This window comes from Ursus arctos, unplaced genomic scaffold (genome assembly GCF_023065955.2).
Source record: "Ursus arctos isolate Adak ecotype North America unplaced genomic scaffold, UrsArc2.0 scaffold_27, whole genome shotgun sequence".
Lineage (NCBI taxonomy): Eukaryota > Metazoa > Chordata > Mammalia > Carnivora > Ursidae > Ursus > Ursus arctos.
The window spans coordinates 28,559,859-28,579,940 of NW_026622952.1; the positions used below are offsets into that span (position 1 = coordinate 28,559,859).

At 41.3% G+C, this 20,082-nt stretch overlaps 1 protein-coding gene across 3 annotated transcripts in view; it reads right to left on the reverse strand.

Moving 5' to 3' along the window:
* Nucleotides 1-754: 754 nt before the first annotated feature.
* ASB5 (ankyrin repeat and SOCS box containing 5) overlaps nucleotides 755-20,082 on the reverse strand; it is a 50,809-nt gene continuing 31,481 nt past the window's right edge. For 2 of the 3 annotated variants that reach the window (XM_026508549.4, XM_044387581.3), the window contains exons 2-7: nucleotides 10,740-10,819; nucleotides 7,807-7,914; nucleotides 6,940-7,090; nucleotides 6,642-6,776; nucleotides 4,239-4,430; nucleotides 755-2,829 (exon numbers count right to left, since the gene is read on the reverse strand). In XM_026508549.4, the coding sequence (XP_026364334.2) occupies nucleotides 2,702-2,829; nucleotides 4,239-4,430; nucleotides 6,642-6,776; nucleotides 6,940-7,090; nucleotides 7,807-7,914; nucleotides 10,740-10,819 (794 nt within the window). In that variant the 3' untranslated portion in view covers nucleotides 755-2,701. Of the gene's footprint in view, nucleotides 2,830-4,238; nucleotides 4,431-6,641; nucleotides 6,777-6,939; nucleotides 7,091-7,806; nucleotides 7,915-10,739; nucleotides 10,820-15,243; nucleotides 15,389-20,082 lie in introns of those variants that run through there. The other variant, XM_044387582.3, reaches the window with a different exon arrangement.

Consider the following 20,082-nt stretch of genomic DNA (forward strand, 5'->3'; position numbering starts at 1 on the left):
CTGGGTGGCTCAGTTGGTTAAGCATCTGCCTTCAGCTGAGGCCATGATCTCAGGGTCCCGGGATGGAGTGCCATGTTGAGCTCCTTGCTCAGGGGGGGTCAGCTTCTCCTTCTGCCTACCCCTCCCCCCTGCTTGTGTGCGCTCTCTCTCTCTCTGACAAGTAAATAAATAAAATCTTAAGAAAAAAAAAAAAAGAAAAAGAAAGTAAAAAAAGTGAGAAGAATCCAAGGGAGAGAGAATAATTTATAAGGTTACTTTGTAAGTAGATAACCATAGTCAGTTGGGTTCTGGACCATCACCGAGTGAGGAACATGGTGAGTACATGTGGACCTTCTATTCCCAAGGGGCTATCCATTCACAGTGTTTCTATTTACTTCTTTGGAAACATCAACTATACTCTGTGGTTAAAAAATTGAAATGTAATACTTTCTCCTATAAAATAAATGTTTCAGCAGTGCCTTGCTACAATGATTATTTCACTACATTTCTTTAATCTCAAGTCAAATAGTTTGGTTTGGCGTGGTCTTTGCCTTTGTGGAATTTTGTCCATGCATCTTTGTGTGTGTGTGTGTGTGTGTGTGTGTGTACACACACATAATAATATTTGGATTAGGAGACCTTTGAGGTATCTATTTCAATGTGTATGACTCTACTCCTAATGCCCATAATACAGTGATTTGAAAACTGGGGGAGAAAAAATTAGAGCAATTAAATCTTATTCTCCAGTACCTTCAATTAGAAAATCAAATACTAATTAGGAGAGAAAAAAGAAAAGGTGTTTATTCCAGGGATAATAGTCACACTTTAATACATTAACAAACAGATGATATATTTAAATTAGAACACTTCTTTGATAAGACAACCATACTCAAGCAAAGATATAAGATACCAGCATACTAAAATTTTAAAATGTGCATTTTAATTTTAATATTTGGTATTTACTTCTCTTATTCGTACAAAACCAACGATAAGGGATGAATTATATTATCTTACACTCTAAGACTACCTCTAGCTCAGGGAAAATACTAGTAGAAACCTGTTTTACTAGAAAAGCAGTTTGAATACCTAAATATATGTAATGAGGTTACTCTGTAATAAATTAAATGCACATTATTCATGAGGACATTACAAATTTGTTAGGCTGGGATATTCAGTAAAATAGACTCATATAAAACTCTCTAGCTACATAGAAGACATTTTTAAGGAAACATGCTACAGCCTTACTTCTATTTTTGAAAATCTAAATATGATTTTTAAAAAATGTAATCTTTGTGACTTTGGGGTTACATTCAAGAATAGTTTATTTCCCATGGGTCTCCAAAAGTCAGTCAAGAACTAAGAACAAAGAAAAACAAGCCCCTGGGTTATTATAGTAGTGGTCAAAATATTTTATCAAAATTTGATAAATTCATAAAACTCATCAAAATATTTTCTACTTCACAGAGTTGTGAGTATCGGATTATCTTATTTCTTAGTCCACAATAGACTCAAATCTAGTCTAAATTACAAAGGAGGCAAAAATTTGTTTTATTATGTTTTCTACTGCATTGAAGTACAGTCAAAGCAGAATACAGTAAACACAGTATTAATCTTTGCAGAGGACACTACTTCGTACCTCGACACCCCCTTGCTAATACAGGCTACGCTGAACCCTGCTTTGCGTAAGAAGGACTGGAAACGGCACCAGTAAGGTCTATGTATGGGGTAAATTTTATAAGGTCTCTAAGTTTGCTAAGTAGCATCCCCTCTTTCTTTTCTTTGAAAACCCCACAATTTAAGGAGATTTTGATCTTCTGGTTTCCACAGCCTTGGACTGCCCTGATCTTGGAGTGTGACCGGACATCTCTTTATCAATTGGGTTTGAAGTTCAGTTTCTTCGGTCTAGACCCCACCAGCTAGTGGCGGTTTCTCAGGCGGAAGAAGGCTAGGGTGTATATACAAAAGCACTGAAGAGAGACCCTCAGAGCCTACCCTGGAGAAGGAGGACGTCTTAAAATAGCCTTAGCAGGGGTGTAATATTCCAACCATCTCAGGACGAGACAGAAGGAGCCATCACCGAAGTCCCACCAGTTTCTGGAATGGGGACACTGAAGGCGGTGAAGTGACTAGTGAGATCTTTAGAGGGATGAATTCATGAATTCATGAATTTAGAGGGATGAATTCATGAATTGATCATTATAACGACAGGTCCACATTCAACATAGTGGGTTTCCTGAATGACAGCCATCTTTATTTCAAAAAGGATATTACTTGCTATTTTCTAAACCATACGCATATTTTGCATGAATATGAAAAATACAGAGAGGTAATCAATTCCAGTGGATAACACTTGAAAGTTAATGCATTATTCGAAGGATGGAGGCATTTTAAAATATGTAATTTTAGTAAGAGTTCACATTTTTCTTTTTCATTTTAAAAAGACATGAAATGGAGATTTCCTGCTTTTCTCCTCCAAATCCAAAAGGGTACATGGGAATGGCTAATAACATATAGGGATGTTAAATATGCTATAGTCCAAAAAACAGTAAAAATGCATAAAACAGTAGTACTCACTAGTACACTTAAAATTTAAATTCACCTCTTCCTGAATAGGGGCCCCCTATTCACTTACACTCTATCATTAGCGTAATTTAATAAAAAATGTACACTAAGCAGTTGAAATAGAAATGAGTTTGAAAGTATTCAGAATTATTTGACTGCTTTATCGGTACTGTAAGAAATTCTGCAACAATGTTGGCAGCTGGAGCTGTGGGATAAGGTGCAGTCTTGGTCTTCCGATGTAGTTTCTGATACAGAGCCGGCAGAGTTGGCAAAGAGTGCTCGGAGTAGCTACAAAAGACGGGAAAGTCTTTGTTAATTAAAACTGTTTTTTTTTATCCGTTTAAAGATGCATGAAAGAAACCATAAAAAAACTTAGTATGACCACTATCCCGGGGCCATTTGCAAAAGCATTTATATTGCTGTTATTTCTGAGCTTTTATTGTAATTGTGGTATATTCCATATGGGTTCTTTTAAAAATAAAAAAAGATTTATTTATTTATTGGAGAGAGAGAGAGAGAAAGGGAGGGCGGGGCGGAGGGAGAGGGAGAGTGAGAATCTCAAGCAGACTCCCCGCGGAGTGTGGAGCCCTCTGCACAGCTGGATCTCCTGACCCTGAGGTCACAGCCCGAGATCTTGACCTGAGCCGAGAACAAAAGTCAGACGCTTAACCAACTGAGCCACCCAGGGTCTTTAAAACATTAACATCACGCTAATGAAACTGTTGTATTTACAGCCTCAGAAATAATAAAATAAAAATAATAAATAAAATAATAATAATACATTCTGCTTTTCAAAGAAGGTAGAAATCGAAAACCTCAAGAAGGGTCAGGCACTAAAGGGGGAAATTTTTAAGTTACCTTTTTATCTTTTTTCTCAAATTAGGTTTACTAGTTAAGCCAAAATGAATTTTTATTGTAGTGTCTGAACCAGGCTTAAGACATTCTGCTTTAGGGGCGCCTGGGTGGCTCAGTCGTTAAACGTCTGCCTTCAGCTCAGGGCGTCATCCCGGCGTTATGGGATCGAGCCCGTCAGGCTTCTCCGCTGGGAGCCTGCTTCTTCCTCTCCCACTCCCCCTGCTTGTGTTCCCTCTCTCGCTGGCTGTCTCTCTCTGTCAAATAAATAAATAAATAAATAAATAAATAAATCTTAAAAAAAAAAAGAAATTCTGCTTTAAGGGGAGGCTGGCTGGCTTCGTTGGAAGAGCGTGTGACTCTTGATCTCAGGGTTGTGAGTTCAAGATCCACATTGGATATAGGGATTACTTAAATAAGAAAAACTTTAAAAGAGAGAGAGATTCTGTTTTAGAAATAACAAAATCTTAGGTGTGAAAATATTTCCTGATTCCATTTCTACAACACATCAGAGAAGCTGCATGCCTTTAGAAAATGGGGCATGTTTCCAAATATTTATGAGCGGACATTAAACAGAAATACGTATTGTGTATGCTCAAAACAAACCGAACCTATTTAACGGAACCAAATGAGTATAAAGCTTAGGTAAGATGAAAAAAAGAAAATTAAGATCATGGTGGTTATCTTCTTTATAGATAGAACCTAAGTTAAAAAATTATCTGCTTCCACACAAGGTATTTTAAATGTTATGCCGTTATCAGTTTATATGCCAACAAAAAGATTTTCAGTTTTGTCTATTCCAGGGAAGTGTATTTTTGTGTTTTTAAATGCGCACGTACTCTTACCTTCGTGCTGAAGCAATAACCTTTCCACCAAACTGCTAGAAGTGGCTACATCTACAGGTCGCAGAAGCTCTGTGTTCTTGGCATTGATATCTGCTCCGAATTCTAGCAGTAAGCTTACGATTTCCGTGCTGGACTGCTGCGCAGCCGCGTGTAATGGAGTGTCCCAATATTTGCCTTTTCGTACATCAGCGCCTACATGTAAATAAGGAATGATGATAAATACAAACAAGGACCATTAGACCAGTCAGTTACCTCAGCACAGGTGGAAAGGTGTGACACCAAGAGGACCTCACCGCTGTCTGTGATGAGTTATTTCTCTCTCTCTCTCTATATATATATACATATACTTCATATATACAAATAGAGATATTAAATCTTAAAACTTGGTACATCTGGGTAGAGAGTACACATGCTTATGTTCTCTAATATTTTTTCCTCTATGCTTGAAAGATCCCATAATACACAATATTTTTAAATTTTTTTAAAGTCCCCAAAGTAATCCTATTAACTAGTATTATACACAGATATTATGAACAATTAGGTTCACTCATATCTGTTTTCATCATAACTGATATTTCTTAGAATTGTTTAAGAGCTTAATGCTCTTCTTTTCATTTATTTTGAGGCAATAGAGCTCTTTTGTTTCCTGGAAAACTCATGAATCTAGATGTGTGAGCTATTTAGGTAAAGTGAATATAGATTTTCCTGTCACTTCTCACTCATATAGAGTAAGTCGGTAAATATATAAAGGCATTGAGCCTCTTTAAGTAGAAAGGCACATTGTATTTCTACACGCAAAGTAATTTTTTAAAAAAATCTTATATTTAAAAAAAAACCTTACCTGTTAAATTATTTATTATTGCATAGTTATTTTTTCTTAGTGTGAGTCCTGGCATGTGGTAATCATTCAGTGCATATGCGACAAATAAATACTGTGTGATACTGGAAAGAATGATAACTTCATTTTCCAGTATGTAAGTGGTTAGGACAGGAGAAATATCAGTAAAAATGCATAAGTCCTTTTCAACTCTGTTTTCTGATACTATCAATAAAACTAATGATGTTTACAAGAAGCAGTACATTTTAGGAGTCCCTTTAGGCCTTCCTGTTACTGTCAAATCTCAATAAATGTAATCATTTTCATATTTTTTAACAAATATAAAATGTTTAGTGAAAGAATGATAGTCCATAACAAAATCTCCATAGAGAAAACATAAACTCTGTTGGTTATGTCAATTTTATGGGAGAACAGAGCCTGATAATAACAATCAATCCACAATTACTAACAACACTTTCTCAGTATGTTTTTTACCCAATATAAAATATTTCATGGAAAGGATAATATTCATAGCAAAGTAAAAAAAAAGTGACAAAGAATAAACTCTTCTAGTTATACAAATTCATGGGAGATCACAGCCAGAAAATAACGATGTGCCAATGGTGAGTAGCAGAGGTCACATTTAAGACTCTTACTAGATGTAATGGGAGTGAACTAGCAGAACAGAAACTGCCTACAAGAAGCTTATAATTTAGCTAAGATAATGTGAACAACACAGGAAGGGGTTACTAAAACTCTGTCAGTGTATATCGGAGACCAAATGATTGCATTAACAGTAATAGAGTAGATATCCATTTACTCATTTTACATATATTTTAGGCCGCTACCACGTGAGAGGCACTGTGGTAGGGAAAGGAGATGATGGGAGAAAGGGCCTACTCCACATCCTCAGCAGAGCTCCCATTCTTATAGCGGGAGATGCCGCTATGGTCTCAAAAGATTTGGACAAGTTGCTCAGGAGGCTAAAGCTGAACCTGGAGGAACTGGTTTGTTTCAAGTAAGAGGAAAAGGCCGTTCAGTCTTTTTAGGGAAAGGGGACAGGACAAAGTCTGGGAAAGCACGTGAGTTCTTATGATTGGTAGGAAATAAGGTATCTAGGTGATTACTATCCCTAAAATTTCTCTTGATGGATTTATTCATGGATCGATACATATTTTGCAACATTATATTCAACCCTGAGGTTTTAAATTTTATGGCTTTTATAAGTAGGGCTTTTGGACTTGCGGGGTGAAGCAGAGTTATCAGGAACACAGTTCTTCTATTATTGGTTATATACTTACATGCAACAATGCTTAGAATAAAAACATTTTTTTTTCTTTTTTTAATAGCCTCCACACCCAGCATGGAGCTCAATGCAGGGCTTGAACTCACGACCCTGAGATCAAAACCTCAGCTGATGTCAAGAGATCAAGAGTCGGACGCTTAATTAACTGAGTCACCCAGGTGCCCCAAGAATGCTTTTAGCAGTGAGATATCTTTATACAGATTATTTAGAGAATTAAATATGGACCTGAATAATTGCTTGTGTATATGGACAGACTGGGAGATGTTTTAAAGAAAATTACCAGCATAAAGAAGCTTCCGGATGCAGTGGAATTGCTGTGACGTACAAGCCACATACAGAGGCGTTCCCAAATGAGGAATGTCTTGGTCAACGTCGATGCCCCAGGATATCAGTATTTCTAGGCATTCATGGTGACCTGCCAACATAAGGTAGAGATGAGTTTACTGTTCTTCAATGCCCACCCCCTTGCACCTCGCCTCATGCTGGTCCCCGCAGTGACTCATTGGAAAAAAGCTGGAGCACTGCATGTTGCTAAAGAAACTTCCTCCCCTTGTCACTGAATCTGATAACTAAGTTACCTTTACTGGCGGCCTCGTGGGTGGGAGAAGGAAGACACGACTCCAGCTGGGGTTTGGCACCATATTCCAAAAGAAGTTCCGTGCAGCTGGCACTGCCTTGCGAGCATGCATTGAATAACGGAGTCACACCATCTATGGTGATTGCGTTTACCTAAACCAAACCAAAGTTTAAGACTAGATTCAGACTCCTACGTGATTAAATGCGAGGCGTTTAAAACAGTTACACGATCCAACAGGAATCATTGGGAAAATGTGTGCAGTAAATATGACCAAGTATATTTAGTTCATACACATCAGCAAGCAAGGCTTTTAAGAGCCAAGAGAGAAACAGAAATATGATGTGGTAGGTAATTTGCAAAAGTAGGCATGCAACTAGTAAATGTCATGAAAATAAATGCATACTCCAGAATCAAATACACAAAAATGAATTCAATGGTTAGGTGCCTTTCACTTAGGAAAACAAGTCCACAAATGTAATGTTGACAAAAGCTGTGATGAGGTGGGTCCTGTTGCTGGTGGCAGTGTGAATTAGCGAACTTGGAAATTCTCTTTCTGAGAAGTCAGCTAAAGAAAATCATCCAAAAGACGGGCAAACATTTAGGCATAAAGAGGTCCACCTATCGCTGTTCAGAATCGTGAAAGCAGGAGAGAACTTAGAGAGCATTCTCTGTTATCATGCAGCAGGCTACCCATTTTTGCAATGACTGGAAATCCTTCTTAGAGCGCACTGAGAGGACTGAAGCAATGGGACTTTGATTCTGCTATTTTTGAAAACTGCTATGAAGGAAAGACCAGCAAAATGAGAACTCTGCTCGAGTCTCTTGGTCAGGAGATGTGACGTTATTAATGGTTTTAACAGGTACCTACATTAGCTCCAGCTTCCAGCAGAGTTCTGGCGCACGCCACATGGTCTCCGAGGCAGGCTTCGTGCAAGGGGGTGACCTGGTCTATGGTTACCGCATTCACATTATAACCCTAAATACGACATGAGTCATTTTGAAAGGTGAGCACAAAGTTATATGAAATCATCTTTACAAATGTCATTAGAGAGGGATATAGAAGATCAAAGACCCCCAGGAAATCAGGTTTAAGTTCAACAGGAGAGACCAATTCCAATGGAGAGGCCATAGAGTCGATCAGTTGTCAAAACTCCTCGTTATCGTAACACAACCATATCTAAACCCCAGTGTGCCTTAAGTATTTTGTTTAAGAGATTGTGAATATTTTCTTTAAATTCTGCTTCCTTAACTTTCTTTGGTCTTTATGAGTTATTTTGATTGTTATTGTTGTTTTGTTGTTTTGTTTTGTTTTGTTTTGTTTTGTTTTGTTTTGTAGAACTAAAGACTGTTTATAGGCTGGATCACTTGTTTTGACTGGGGCTGTAACACTATAGATGAGTCCAGACTGGGGGAAAATACTCTAATTGTAGTAAGCTGCTTCGTGAATTTTTGTCCCTAGATAGCAGTGACAAAGGTCTATACTAGTGGTTGAGAGCTCTGAAAACCGAGTTACACTTGGGTTTGAAGCCCTGTTCCATAATGCAGTAAGTATTTTAATGTGGATGAGTACAATAACCTTTAAATGTGAGGGTCATCATGAGGATTAAATGACATGATGAAAGTATAGCAATTACTGTTACGGTGTCGAGCAGATGGAAAGTGTTCCACTTTTATTTTATTATCCAATCAAAACCAAATAAATGCTTTAAACAGCCTTATTCCAGCTAAACTAATGATATCAGACAAAAAATAATGAAATCTTATTAGGACATGAGATTCTTTGCTTTCTTGCTATTTTTGGTAACTCACTGTCTATTGACAAGCATACTCAGCACTATAACAGGAAGATTTTCGTGGCCAAATCCCCATAACATTACGCATTACCATGGTCTGTCATACCAGCACGGACAGGAGGAATCTTAGATGAAGGCAAGAAAATCACCACCCCAAATCTTCGTCACTAGCAAGCGGCAACTTTTTAGATCCCTTCAGTTACCTTTTCAAAGGTTTCGAAGTGTCTAGCCAGCAGTCAGACGTGGGGAGCTAATTCCCAAATGCCACACGCTCAGGTGACCAGGTGGCAGACCAACTGTGAAGGTCCGGATTCCCTTTCACGTCTGGCTTTGGGGACAGCCCCTGACTCTTCCTGCCTGGCATGTCAGTGGATATGAGGATACATGTCGAAAAATATCCTAAGACTGCTCTCTTCTCAGAGAACTGCAGGACCGTTTTGGTAGGGGGAGGGGAGAGAGGGGTTACCTTTAGAAATTAGACTTTTCTTTTTTTAAGATTTTATTTTATTTATTTGACAGAGGGAGACAGCGAGAGAGGGAACACAAGCAGGGGGAGTGGGAGAGGAAGAAGCAGGCTCCCAGCGGAGGAGCCTGATGTGGGGCTCGATCCCAGGACTCTGGGATCATGCTCTGAGCCAAAGGCAGATGCTTAACGACCAAGCCACCCAGGCACCCCAGAAATTATTGACTTTTTTGTGGGTGTTTTTTTTTTTCCCCCATCAAGTGATGAGCAAACAAAATGATCACATGGTTACCATGGAACTGGAGAAACCTAAAGGAACATCTGGGCCTACATGTTCCTTTTCTAGATAAGAAAATAAAGGTCAGGGGCGCCTGGGTGGCTCAGTTGGCTAAGTGAATGCCTTCGGCTTGGGTCGTGATCTCAGGGTCCTGGGATCAAGCCCCATGTTGGGCTCCCTGTTCACGGGGGAGCCTGCTTCTCCTTCACCCTCTGCCTGCCACTCCCCCTGCTTGTGCTTGCTCTCTCTTTCTCTCTCTATCAAATAGATAAATAAATTCTTAAAAAAAAAAGGAAAAGAAAATGCAGGTCAGCTAGGTTGTGATTCACTTTAAGTATCAGCCTGGAGTCCTGGATGCCCTGAGTCCCAGGGCAACACCACCTTTCCTTCCCTCTCAGCCATCTGACAACATCCCTTTCTCCCTGACACTGGGAAGGACTAGGACAATGACTTCCAGATCTGGGTGTACATTTCAATCATGTCGGAAAATTTTAAAAATGCACAGGCCAACCCAGAATCCTTTCCATGTCAGTAAGGCATCTCTGCTTTTCATTTTTCCACTGATGCGTCTGAGGAGCAGGCAGGTGGAGAAGCGATTGTTCTGTCCCGTCCGTGGGCTATTCCCCACCACGTGTTACCGATTAATGTAAAAAAGATTGTGTAGGCATCTGCTCTGATGATCCCTTTCTGGATATTTAATGACTAAAACTTCCTTTGCAATTAGCTGTCCACACTGTATAGAGTTAAGCATATTTGAAGTGCTTAATGGATAACACGTACATCCAATTACTTCTTGCTGAACTAGATCTACCCGTGAACAAGTATACTGTATGAGAAACTTGAACTATTAAGACATAAGATTATACCGAAATATTTATAAAGAAATTTCAAAGACAAATGGAAACGAGGGACCTGACTGCTACAGGGGTTAAAACAAAAAAGACTGGGGGCACCTGGGTGCCACAGCGGTTAAGCGTCTGCCTTCGGCTCAGGGCGTGATCCCGGCGTTATGGGATCGAGCCCCACATCAGGCTCTTCTGCTATGAGCCTGTTTCTTCCTCTCCCACTCCCCCTGCTTGTGTTCCCTCTCTCGCTGGCTGTCTCTATCTCTATCGAATAAATAAATAAAATCTTAAAAAAAAAAAAAAAAACAAAAAAGACTGATGACATCGACCAGGCAGCTTTCTTATTTTTAAGTTGATTACTTTTGAAAATTAATGTGCTATGCTCGCGGGAAAGCGTATTTCAAGCCATAAGTAATATTTTACCTGTGATAACAATGTTCTCAGGGCGAGAAGACGACCTTGACTTGCTGCTTCGTGCAGTGGTGACCGATCTGCCCAAGAACCTGGCAGCAAAGGAAGAAAACAAGATCTGTGAGTCATCTGTTTTAACCCTAAAGGATACAATCAGGTCCTGTGAAATATACACTCTTCAGAGGTCGTGTTCCACAAGGTGATCAGGATACCTGTACCACAGACCAGCAAATCTGGTTCTTGTCTAAAGGAACCAGACTGGCAGTTTCCAAACACAGAGGACTGTAATGCATGTTCTGGAACTGACCTGTCCCAGAACTCCTGGACCTTCTGAACTATTCTCCAAAGAAGGGAAGGATTAAGGTCGCTTGATATGCCACAAAAATACATGTGTCAAAAAAATACTTTCTCAGGGCACTTCTAGCAAGGATAGCAGCTGGAACACCCACTCTCTACATTCCATACCCCGCCCTGCTTGTCCCCTCTTCTGTCTGCACCCCCAGACCGCCCTGGCCTTACAGTCTGCCCTAGGGCACAAGGGGGCTGCAGCAGGTTGCCAAGGACATTGAGTAGCCTAAGTCCTGAGCTGTGGAACAAGCAGGCTGGCCCTAGAAAGGGGTGTCCCAGGTTGGGACGAGCAGACTGTTGTCAGTGTTGGAAATGGCCTTGAAAAGTACCAAGGGCTCACTCAGGGCTCACTGATTCTCCATATACCAGTGGCCAGTGGATGACAGTACTGACCCCTCAGCCCCAGGCCCTGATGAGAAAGGCATTGACCTGCCATGTTCCCCCAACTCCCCCTCCTTACATGCCTTTTGCACCCCTCCCATTAGAAAAATCAATGCCCTCCCGTGTGGAAACGCCCCTGTCCTTCTCTGCCCCAGCGCCTCTTAGCATCCAGCCACCCCCATCTCTCCCCCTGTGGTCTGCCTGGGAGATTTCATATGATACTGGGTTGGTGCACAGTGATTTTCTTGTAACTTAAACAGGATCAGCACTGTTGATTCTATTTAACGGACATGAGAGATCATGTTGGAGGTTTTAATGTGATTAAGCATGCAGACTATGCAGATCAGAAAAACATTAATTTAAAGGGTATCAGTGGCTGATAAACTGAAGCGAGGGTGACCAGGGAGAAAATCTTCCCGATGGAATGGGATTATGTTTGCTAGTATCAATCTTCTTATCTACTACTTCTTCCTCCTATCCATGAGAGGCAATAAATAAGCATAATTTTTTAAAACGCTGCTAATCAGTCCAAGTGCAATTTCAATAAAGTCACTTAGCTGTTAGAAGCATAAATTTTATGAAAAGTGTGTCTAAATCTTCTTAAATAGGTCAGGAAAAATAGGAGAAACATAGTAAAGAGTCGTGCTTTAGAAACCACTTCATTGCTCCTGTGTTTTCATACCTTTGAAAAAGGCTACACATAGACTTTGGCAAAGAAGAACTTTGCCAAAACACCATAAGGGAGGTCCAAGCGACTCCACTGAATAAAATGTGGGTTACATGGGTATCGCAGGATTAACGAAATGCCCAAGTGAACCTGGTGGAGGGGGGAGAAGTCAACTGCCAATCATCCGTCTTTTTTTTATATCCAGTGATCTTATGAGATGTTACAGAAGATACAAATCCTAAGGGCAGGGACCGGAGGGTCCTTCTTGTACTAGTAGCTGGGGCCGAACGGCGATGATATGTGCACGACAGCCGCGCAGGCGCGCTGCGCATTCCCTCATTTCCTTCTCACCCGCGCTGTAGTGTATACAATTATTGGTTCTCTTCTAAAGCTGAGGAATGAGAGCCAAAAGGAGCAAAATCATTTAAGGAGAGTCCCATAATCTAACTAGAGTTGGTCCTCCTACTTAGGACACTGCACTGTTTCCCTTTCCATCCACCACGATGAGCAAGCCAGACATCCAATTCTTTGAGCTGGGGACTGAAAGAAGAGTTGCTGTTATTAGCTCTGCGGTATTCTTTCTTTCCAGTATGAGTAAAAGGAGAATTGAAATAATGCACACCAGTAAACATCTGTTGATAGGATCAAATTTGACGACAAAGCAATAATTCTTAAGAAAGTGGAACATGATTTCTTACTGAATAAAGTGCAAAAGTCACCGTCATAAGTAATATTATTTGGGGGAACAACTGTGATTCGAGTTTCAGCTTCTAAGATGAAATTTGATGCTTTAGAAAGCGTACACATCTGTTTATCATTAAAGTAAACAACTTGATTGCAGAGCGAAACTCTGGAGGACTTCGAACATAATATCCATTTTATTGTGAATATTTAAATAAGAAAATTATAATATTAACTTTCCAAAGAGATCACATTTGCGAAACCACTAAGTTCAGCGTACTCAGCAGAGCAGTAGTAAATTAATGAGGTAATCAATGCTTATATACACGATTTAAATAATCATTTGTAGTATTAATAATGATCATGTTTTCCCTCCTGAATAATGGCTTCATAAATTTCATTACCTTAATTTATCTCTAAAAGTTAGATGTTGAATTACATGATGCCGAATCATGATTGCTGCCTGTTCTTTCATTGTCACTAGCTGAAGGGCAATTGACCAGATGTTGGGATTGGGAGAAGTTTAGAGAAATGGCCTTTTGGATTCATTTTGGGCTTATTTCTATCTGGTATATTTATGAAGACCTTTAAGGGGCAGCAAAGTTAACAGTACTTGCAGCCAATGGAAACTTGATATCCCTCTTTTGCATACAAATATGTTTGCCCATCAAAATTATTATATTAGACTTCTGAACAATTTCAGCATTGCGTGCTTCACAAAAGAAAGGAGAAAAAAAGGAAAAGGGTCATTTAGAAAACAGACCACAGAAGGAACAAAATAAACTTAAGTATTTCAATGCAGTGTCCCATACCGCAACTGCCACGTTTCCCCTCAGACTGTCCCGCAGTTTCCTGCCCCACTGTCATTTTCTTCATCGCCAAGGCATAGGTCTATTATGGTGGGAAGAAAAAAGGCTGAAGCCTATGTGTATTTGTTATTATTTCTGTTAACATGACCTCCAACGGCAAGACAAAGGAGTTAAATGTCACAGTAATCTGCAGGAAAGCACGCGGGGGTGTCAGTGACAAAACCACTGGAAATCGGCCATGTTGGATGAGGAATCCCTTGGCCCATCAGGCGGGGACAACGGGTGGGAGAGTACACTGCCCGGTTGTTTCCTGGGATGAACTCAGCTCTGCACACGTGCCTGGGACCCCTGCTGTCTGTCGTTATTCCTTCAAGAACAGGGGGAGGGAGAGGGGGTGGGAGCAAGAGACTGAAGGGAAGAGTTTAAGGGGCTGGAGCCCAGCAGCTCAGGACAGGAAAGACCTAGGGGCCAGGCAGGCCAGGATCTGCATCCCAGTGTAGGACAGTGGCTTCCATGAAGTCACCTAAGTTTTCCCAGATGCAGCTTCCCCGAAAAATGGGACAAGCATCACCAACAATTAGACAGCATTGAGGGGGAACTGGAAATAAGCTGGTGAAGTGCCTGCTCTGTAAATGCACAGAAAATCATCACCTAGTATTCTTTGCTAACTGGTAAATAGGGGGGATTTTTATATGAATCTTAGGGAACAGTCGTTTTTCTCCAAAACTAGAGAAACTCCAGCTATACATAGCAGCATCTATTGACTAAAAGAATTTTCAGTGCTATCAGTTTAATTAAACTAAATAAAGCGACGGAATGATTTATAAATGCATTTAAGCCAACAATCAACATCTGCTACTACCTTTTTACTTTCCCGGGTAAGCTCTAGGGAATAAAGAGAGGGCTGTCTGTTGAAGGAGTGACCTATAGTACATGCCTGGACTCGATGCAAAAAGCTTTTTGTTTGTCTGAGCTCTGCTCACCTAACTCCCAAGCAACCCCACCTCACCAGCTTCCTCGTAATGCCGTAGAAGAATCTCTGAAATTAATTCAGTAGCAGGTGAGAATCAAAGGATACTAGGTCATATTCTAGCTCCTGTTTCCAGCTAAGTCTCCACCCTGCCCTATTTCTTCCCTTCAAAATCTGAAATTCGGCAACTACAAATTTCTATTCAAATGTGTTCAATATAAAATCTCTTACCTTTCAATATGGATATGCTTTATATTAGAAAGATTTATAAGCTTTCTTGAAACCAAGCAAAATTATACATAGCTTCATAGATAGCAGTTCAGTAACTTTTCAATCTCGTTAGACTTTAACGGGGTAGCTCAGATTTTTTAAATGTCCAACTTAATAAACTCTTAAGGATAAGTTAGTTATTCAGTGTGACAACTGTTTTACAAAACACCTGTTAACATTCCCCACGCTAATCGAATGCCTACTGTGAAGGTCTCTCTGTGGCTACATGAGAGCTGACTTGACTATATTTAGAAACGACACCAGTCCCCAGACATCTGGCATATGATTTACGGGGAGCGCGCCTGCCCCATTCTGTAAACATCACATTGCTGGAGTAAAAACAGTCACTTTCTTAGATAATCTACAGTTTGGTAAGGGTCTATGCCATACCTAAATCACCATCTCCCCATGGCACTTCAAGCCAGCCACTGTTGAGGTAAATCCGGCTCATGTCTTGTTGTTTTTATCAGCATCAAAAAAAAAAAAAAAAAAAAATTGCTTGTCATTTGCTAGTTCCATTCGGCCATCTTAAAGAGCTCTAAGCTCCTTGTAACATGACCTTTCACCTCCAAAACCAAACACAGCTGGTGAAAATCTGATTTATTTTCAAAATTGCCTTTCCTTATTGATTGTTCCTCTTTGACAAATTGCTTATCCTGACATATTTTTTTCTTTACAGTTAAGTGCCTTGCAATAAAATCAAGTATTACAACTACAGCTCTGCCCAGCTGTATTACAACTACATCATCTGCTATGATGAAACCAATCTATTTTTTAGAAAGTCTTTTCCTGGCTCTCCTTTGTAGGCCAGGCACAGAAGTAGGATGTAGACTCACTCCAGAGCTAACCTCGCAGGGGTTCAGAGGACTCTCTGAGTTTGGTCACACTGACTTTCCTCAGTTGGTCCCCAAATGGGAAAGTCAGGACACTTATCTCAGACAGGAAATGATAAGAGGTGGGGAGCAATGGCATCTTCACATACGAACCAGTGCCACATGTTAATGCATTTTATGGCTCCCTTTGCTATAAAGCATTAAATCAACAATCTTCTTCCTAATGGCGATGGATTTACCATGAAACCAATGAAACTCAAGTTCAAGACCCCTACAGCGCACGGACACTTTCTAAGACTCTGTAATTTCATGTTATTTTGCTTAAAGAAGATCCCTAAATGCAGATAAGCTTCGGGCTCAACATCTGCCCCATCCCTATGCACAGGTTTGCAAAATAATTAAAAACCACCAGGCACTTACTGACCTTGACTGTGTATTTTTTCTGTTTAACCACATTAACAGAGCTACATAGACCCACGAGGGCATGCTTGACAAGGAGGGAAGTAACATGCTGTTAAAACCAGTCCCTTCCAAGCTTGAGACTGTCCTTTCTTTCCATTCCTGTTGCTTATCTGAAAGTTTTCTCAGAAAAATCTAGTCCCGATCTGAAACCACCAGCTGTGCTTGGGAACTTCAGGTATAAGTGGTGCGTTGCATGGATATGTGACTTACTCTAACTGATTTCTTGTTCACAGTCTAGGATCCCTTCATTATCTCCTAGAAGATAGTGTCTGGCCCCAAACAGAAAAAAACAACAGGTGAGTAAAAAAAGGGCTGGGGTTGACTTTAAAAAAAAAAAAAAAAGACAAAATTTCCAACAAAGTGAAGACAATGGCTTCCCCTACGATATCCACGAATATCCAAAATCAAGAGAGAAAGAGATTTTAAGACCCTCTTCAGGTAACAGTGCTGCTCTTGGAAGAGACTACTCAGTCATCCCAAGCAGCTGTCACTGGTCCCTGAGACTGTGGGCAGAGCACACTGGACATCTTCAGATCGATCTGAGTTCAAATCCCAGCACTGATTCTAGTTGTGTGAACTCGGTAGGGATTTACCCTCTTGAACATCAGTTTTCTCAGCCACGTAGGGAAGGATAAGTCTATGTACATCACAGGCTTGTGGTGACTGTGAGGTACTTAGCACAGTACCAAACACATCGGAAACATGACAACACAATCGAAATTCCATTTTCGACAATTATTTCCATGTTCCTGCCCCATGAGCTTTTGATTACCTCTTCTAAACAGGAGGTAGAACAACTTAACTTATTTGAGATTATGAGGCTTTAGCTCACCTTCTTCCTCTTGTCTATAGCTCTGTAGGAGATATAAATAGATGGGGAATGGTCAAAATTTAGGGACAATGATCTCATCCATATGGATAGCTGTCCAATCTATGGCTCTTCCCTGGCCTCTCCCACAGTTTAGTGCCAATTTTAAAATTTACACCTAGATATTTTGCTGGTCTCTCGATACATTTCAAAAATCAAACGCATCATCTTTCTCTCAAAACCAGTTATTTCTTTTTGCTTCTCTTTTGCTTTAAATAATCCCTCTGTCACCTGACACTAATAGTATGGTCTTAAATTTAAGCACAATAATTTTCCAGGAAACTCATATGTGTTGACTGTTCCAGGTGCTTCTCTGCGAGGAGATCATTATTATTGCCTTGGTACTTCTTGTTCAATGGCTCTTCATCTTCCCAAGTGGTGTCCTAGCACCTATCTATACTCACTCTTAGGGGGATTTCTTCTAGTCCCACTGATAGAAATATTATCCACATGTTGGTTAGCCCGACTTTATACCTCCAGACCAGCTCTCACCTCTAAGTTCTAGACTTGAATTTCCAGCTGGCTCTTCAATTTCTCCACTTGGATAATTAAATGGGCAATTCAAGCTCACAGGGAAGACGGAACGCATGCTGTGCTCCTCTTAGATCTCCTCCCTATCAGTACCTGGCACCTCCACCCATCCGGGTGCTCCAAGGCCAAAACCCCCATGCAATCCTTCATTTCCATTTCTCACACCCCACAGGCAAACTCCAGTGAGTCTCCTGCCTCTACCATTCAAATATAACCCGGCCTTTGACTCCAGTGTCCTAACCTCCACGACCGCTGCGCCAGTGCGGGCCACCCGCTCCCCTCACCCGGCTTCTTGTAAAAGTCCGCGGACTGGCCTGTGTATTTCCACTCGAGGCCTTCCAATTGTCTGTTGTAACCACAGGAGCCAAAATGATCCTTTTTGGGTCCGAAAGGATCCAATGGCTTCCCTCTAACCCAGAGGAAAATTCAAAGTCCTTGTCATGCCCTCCAAGTGTCTCCAGGCTCCTCTTCGATCACAGTCTAGGATTGAGCAGGGAAGATGATATGAAAAAAGAAAAACTTGGGGGAACATGTATAACAGGTTTTACGTCGGACCCCTTCCACCAGCCACAGTGGCCTCCTTGCTTCTCCTCAAACACACCAGATGTACTTTCTTTCACTCTGCCTGCATTGCCTCTTTCTGAGAGATGCACGTGGCTTTCTGTCTGACTTCTGTTCTGCCCTGGCATGTCACTTTATGGGACAGGCCCTTCCTTGACCACCTCATAGGAAAAAGTCCTTCTAGTCCTGTTCTTTGTTCTCTTTACCCTGGTTTTTTTGTTGTTGCTGTTGTTGTCTTGGTTTTTTGTTTTGTTTTGTTTTCCTGAGCACTGATTGCTGCTGTAATATAGGTCTTAGAAAGTTGGACTTGGTATATTTTGTTCATTACTGTGTCCCCAAGACCTAGCACATGAATAACGTTCACTGCCTGATGAATGTATGTTCAAAATTTCATAAGTTGTGGAGCTGCTGTTGAGCTCGGGAGCCCTGCGCCTAAATTCATGGGTTCTCACACTGTGCCAAGCCTCTGGCCTTCCCCATCAGTGAGTCCTAAGAGTAGTTCCTTAAAGTGGTAATCTTGGCCCTCACATTCATCCACTGTGTATTCATTTATTAAACACTTCTGGTGATCTACGAGGGCAATTTTCACCCTTCTAGATGCCAGAGATACACAAAGATGGATGAAGTATGGTTTACTTCCTTTTGAATTCAATTTGGACTGTCCCCTCCCTGAATGGTCTTCCTGATTGCCATCTCTCTCCCACCATTCTTCCTACTGCCACACTGAGTTAAACCTCCAAGAGTATCTAGAGTCCCAGCCACCCCATACAGTGCCTTTAGAAAAACGAGAAAGGGCCCCCGTTTCCATAGCAGCCAAGGCCCATGCTGGGCACACGTGCTCCGCCTGCACAACCGCACAAGACCGCCCTGAAAACACCTCTGGAATCCTGGTGCTCTCCACCTCAAAAACTTTAATGGCTCGCCACGGAGTACAGTCTAACGTTCTCATCCTAGAGTAAAAGATTATCTGCAGTGTGGATCAGACCTTCCGTTTTTATGTTCTATTACCTGCTTTCACACGCCGCGTGCTTAAATTAAGCTAGACTGTTGTACCTGTTCCCCCAATTTTTTCTTTTTTCATATCATCTTCCCCCTGCTCAATTCTTTTTCACTGAGCATGAGCCCCAGCCAGGGCTTGATCTCAAAACCCCAAGATCAGGACATGAGCAGAAACCAAGTCCCTCACTCAACTGACTGTGTCATCCAGGAGCCCCACAATTCTCTTCCTTTTGTTGCAGAGTCATTTATCGGGTGGATCTGCTTTGCTGGGTTACCTGCTCTGCTCACAGGGGCTTAAGAAGTCCAGACAGCAGAAGTGGCTCGAAGATAGCCACCCTATCTTATGTGGAGAGTTGGACCCCGGTCGGGGGGAAGGTGTGTTGGTAGGGTGAGGAGAAGACAGCGAAGAGAAAGGACAGTGAGGTGGGAGGGAAGTGTGAGAGCAGAGGGGCAAAGGAACGGAGGGAGGGAGAGGCAGAGAGCAATAGAGATGGTTTTCAATGCCAATCCTAAGGCACAGCAAGGACCTAAGTCCCTGCTTTGGCCACGCCCCGGAAACGTCATAGGACCGAGGGAAAGGGGGCTCTAGGCTCTGTGTCCTCACCTTCAGGACAAAGTTGCATGCTTTAAGTTTGACATGGGGACCACAGACTTGCTGAATTTGTTTCAAGGGATAAATGGGCTTGGCCAGCAGTTTCATCAGCAGGAAGCCTGTGGACTGAAGGCCTCCCTATTGCACTCACGTTCAGCTCCCACCTCCGCTCAAAGGTGAAGAAGAAGATAGGAGGGGACATTATTAAAAAGATAAAGTTTCCAGTCAGCCTGAGGGATGGGAGCTTGAGGCCCGATTTAATTCGGAAGTTAAAGAAATCTGTCCTCTTTCGACCACGACAATTTTCAGAGTCAGATTCTTTCTCACCAAACTAGATGGGTTTTTCCCTGACCTCACTGCAGAACTCAGATCAGAAGTGTTCT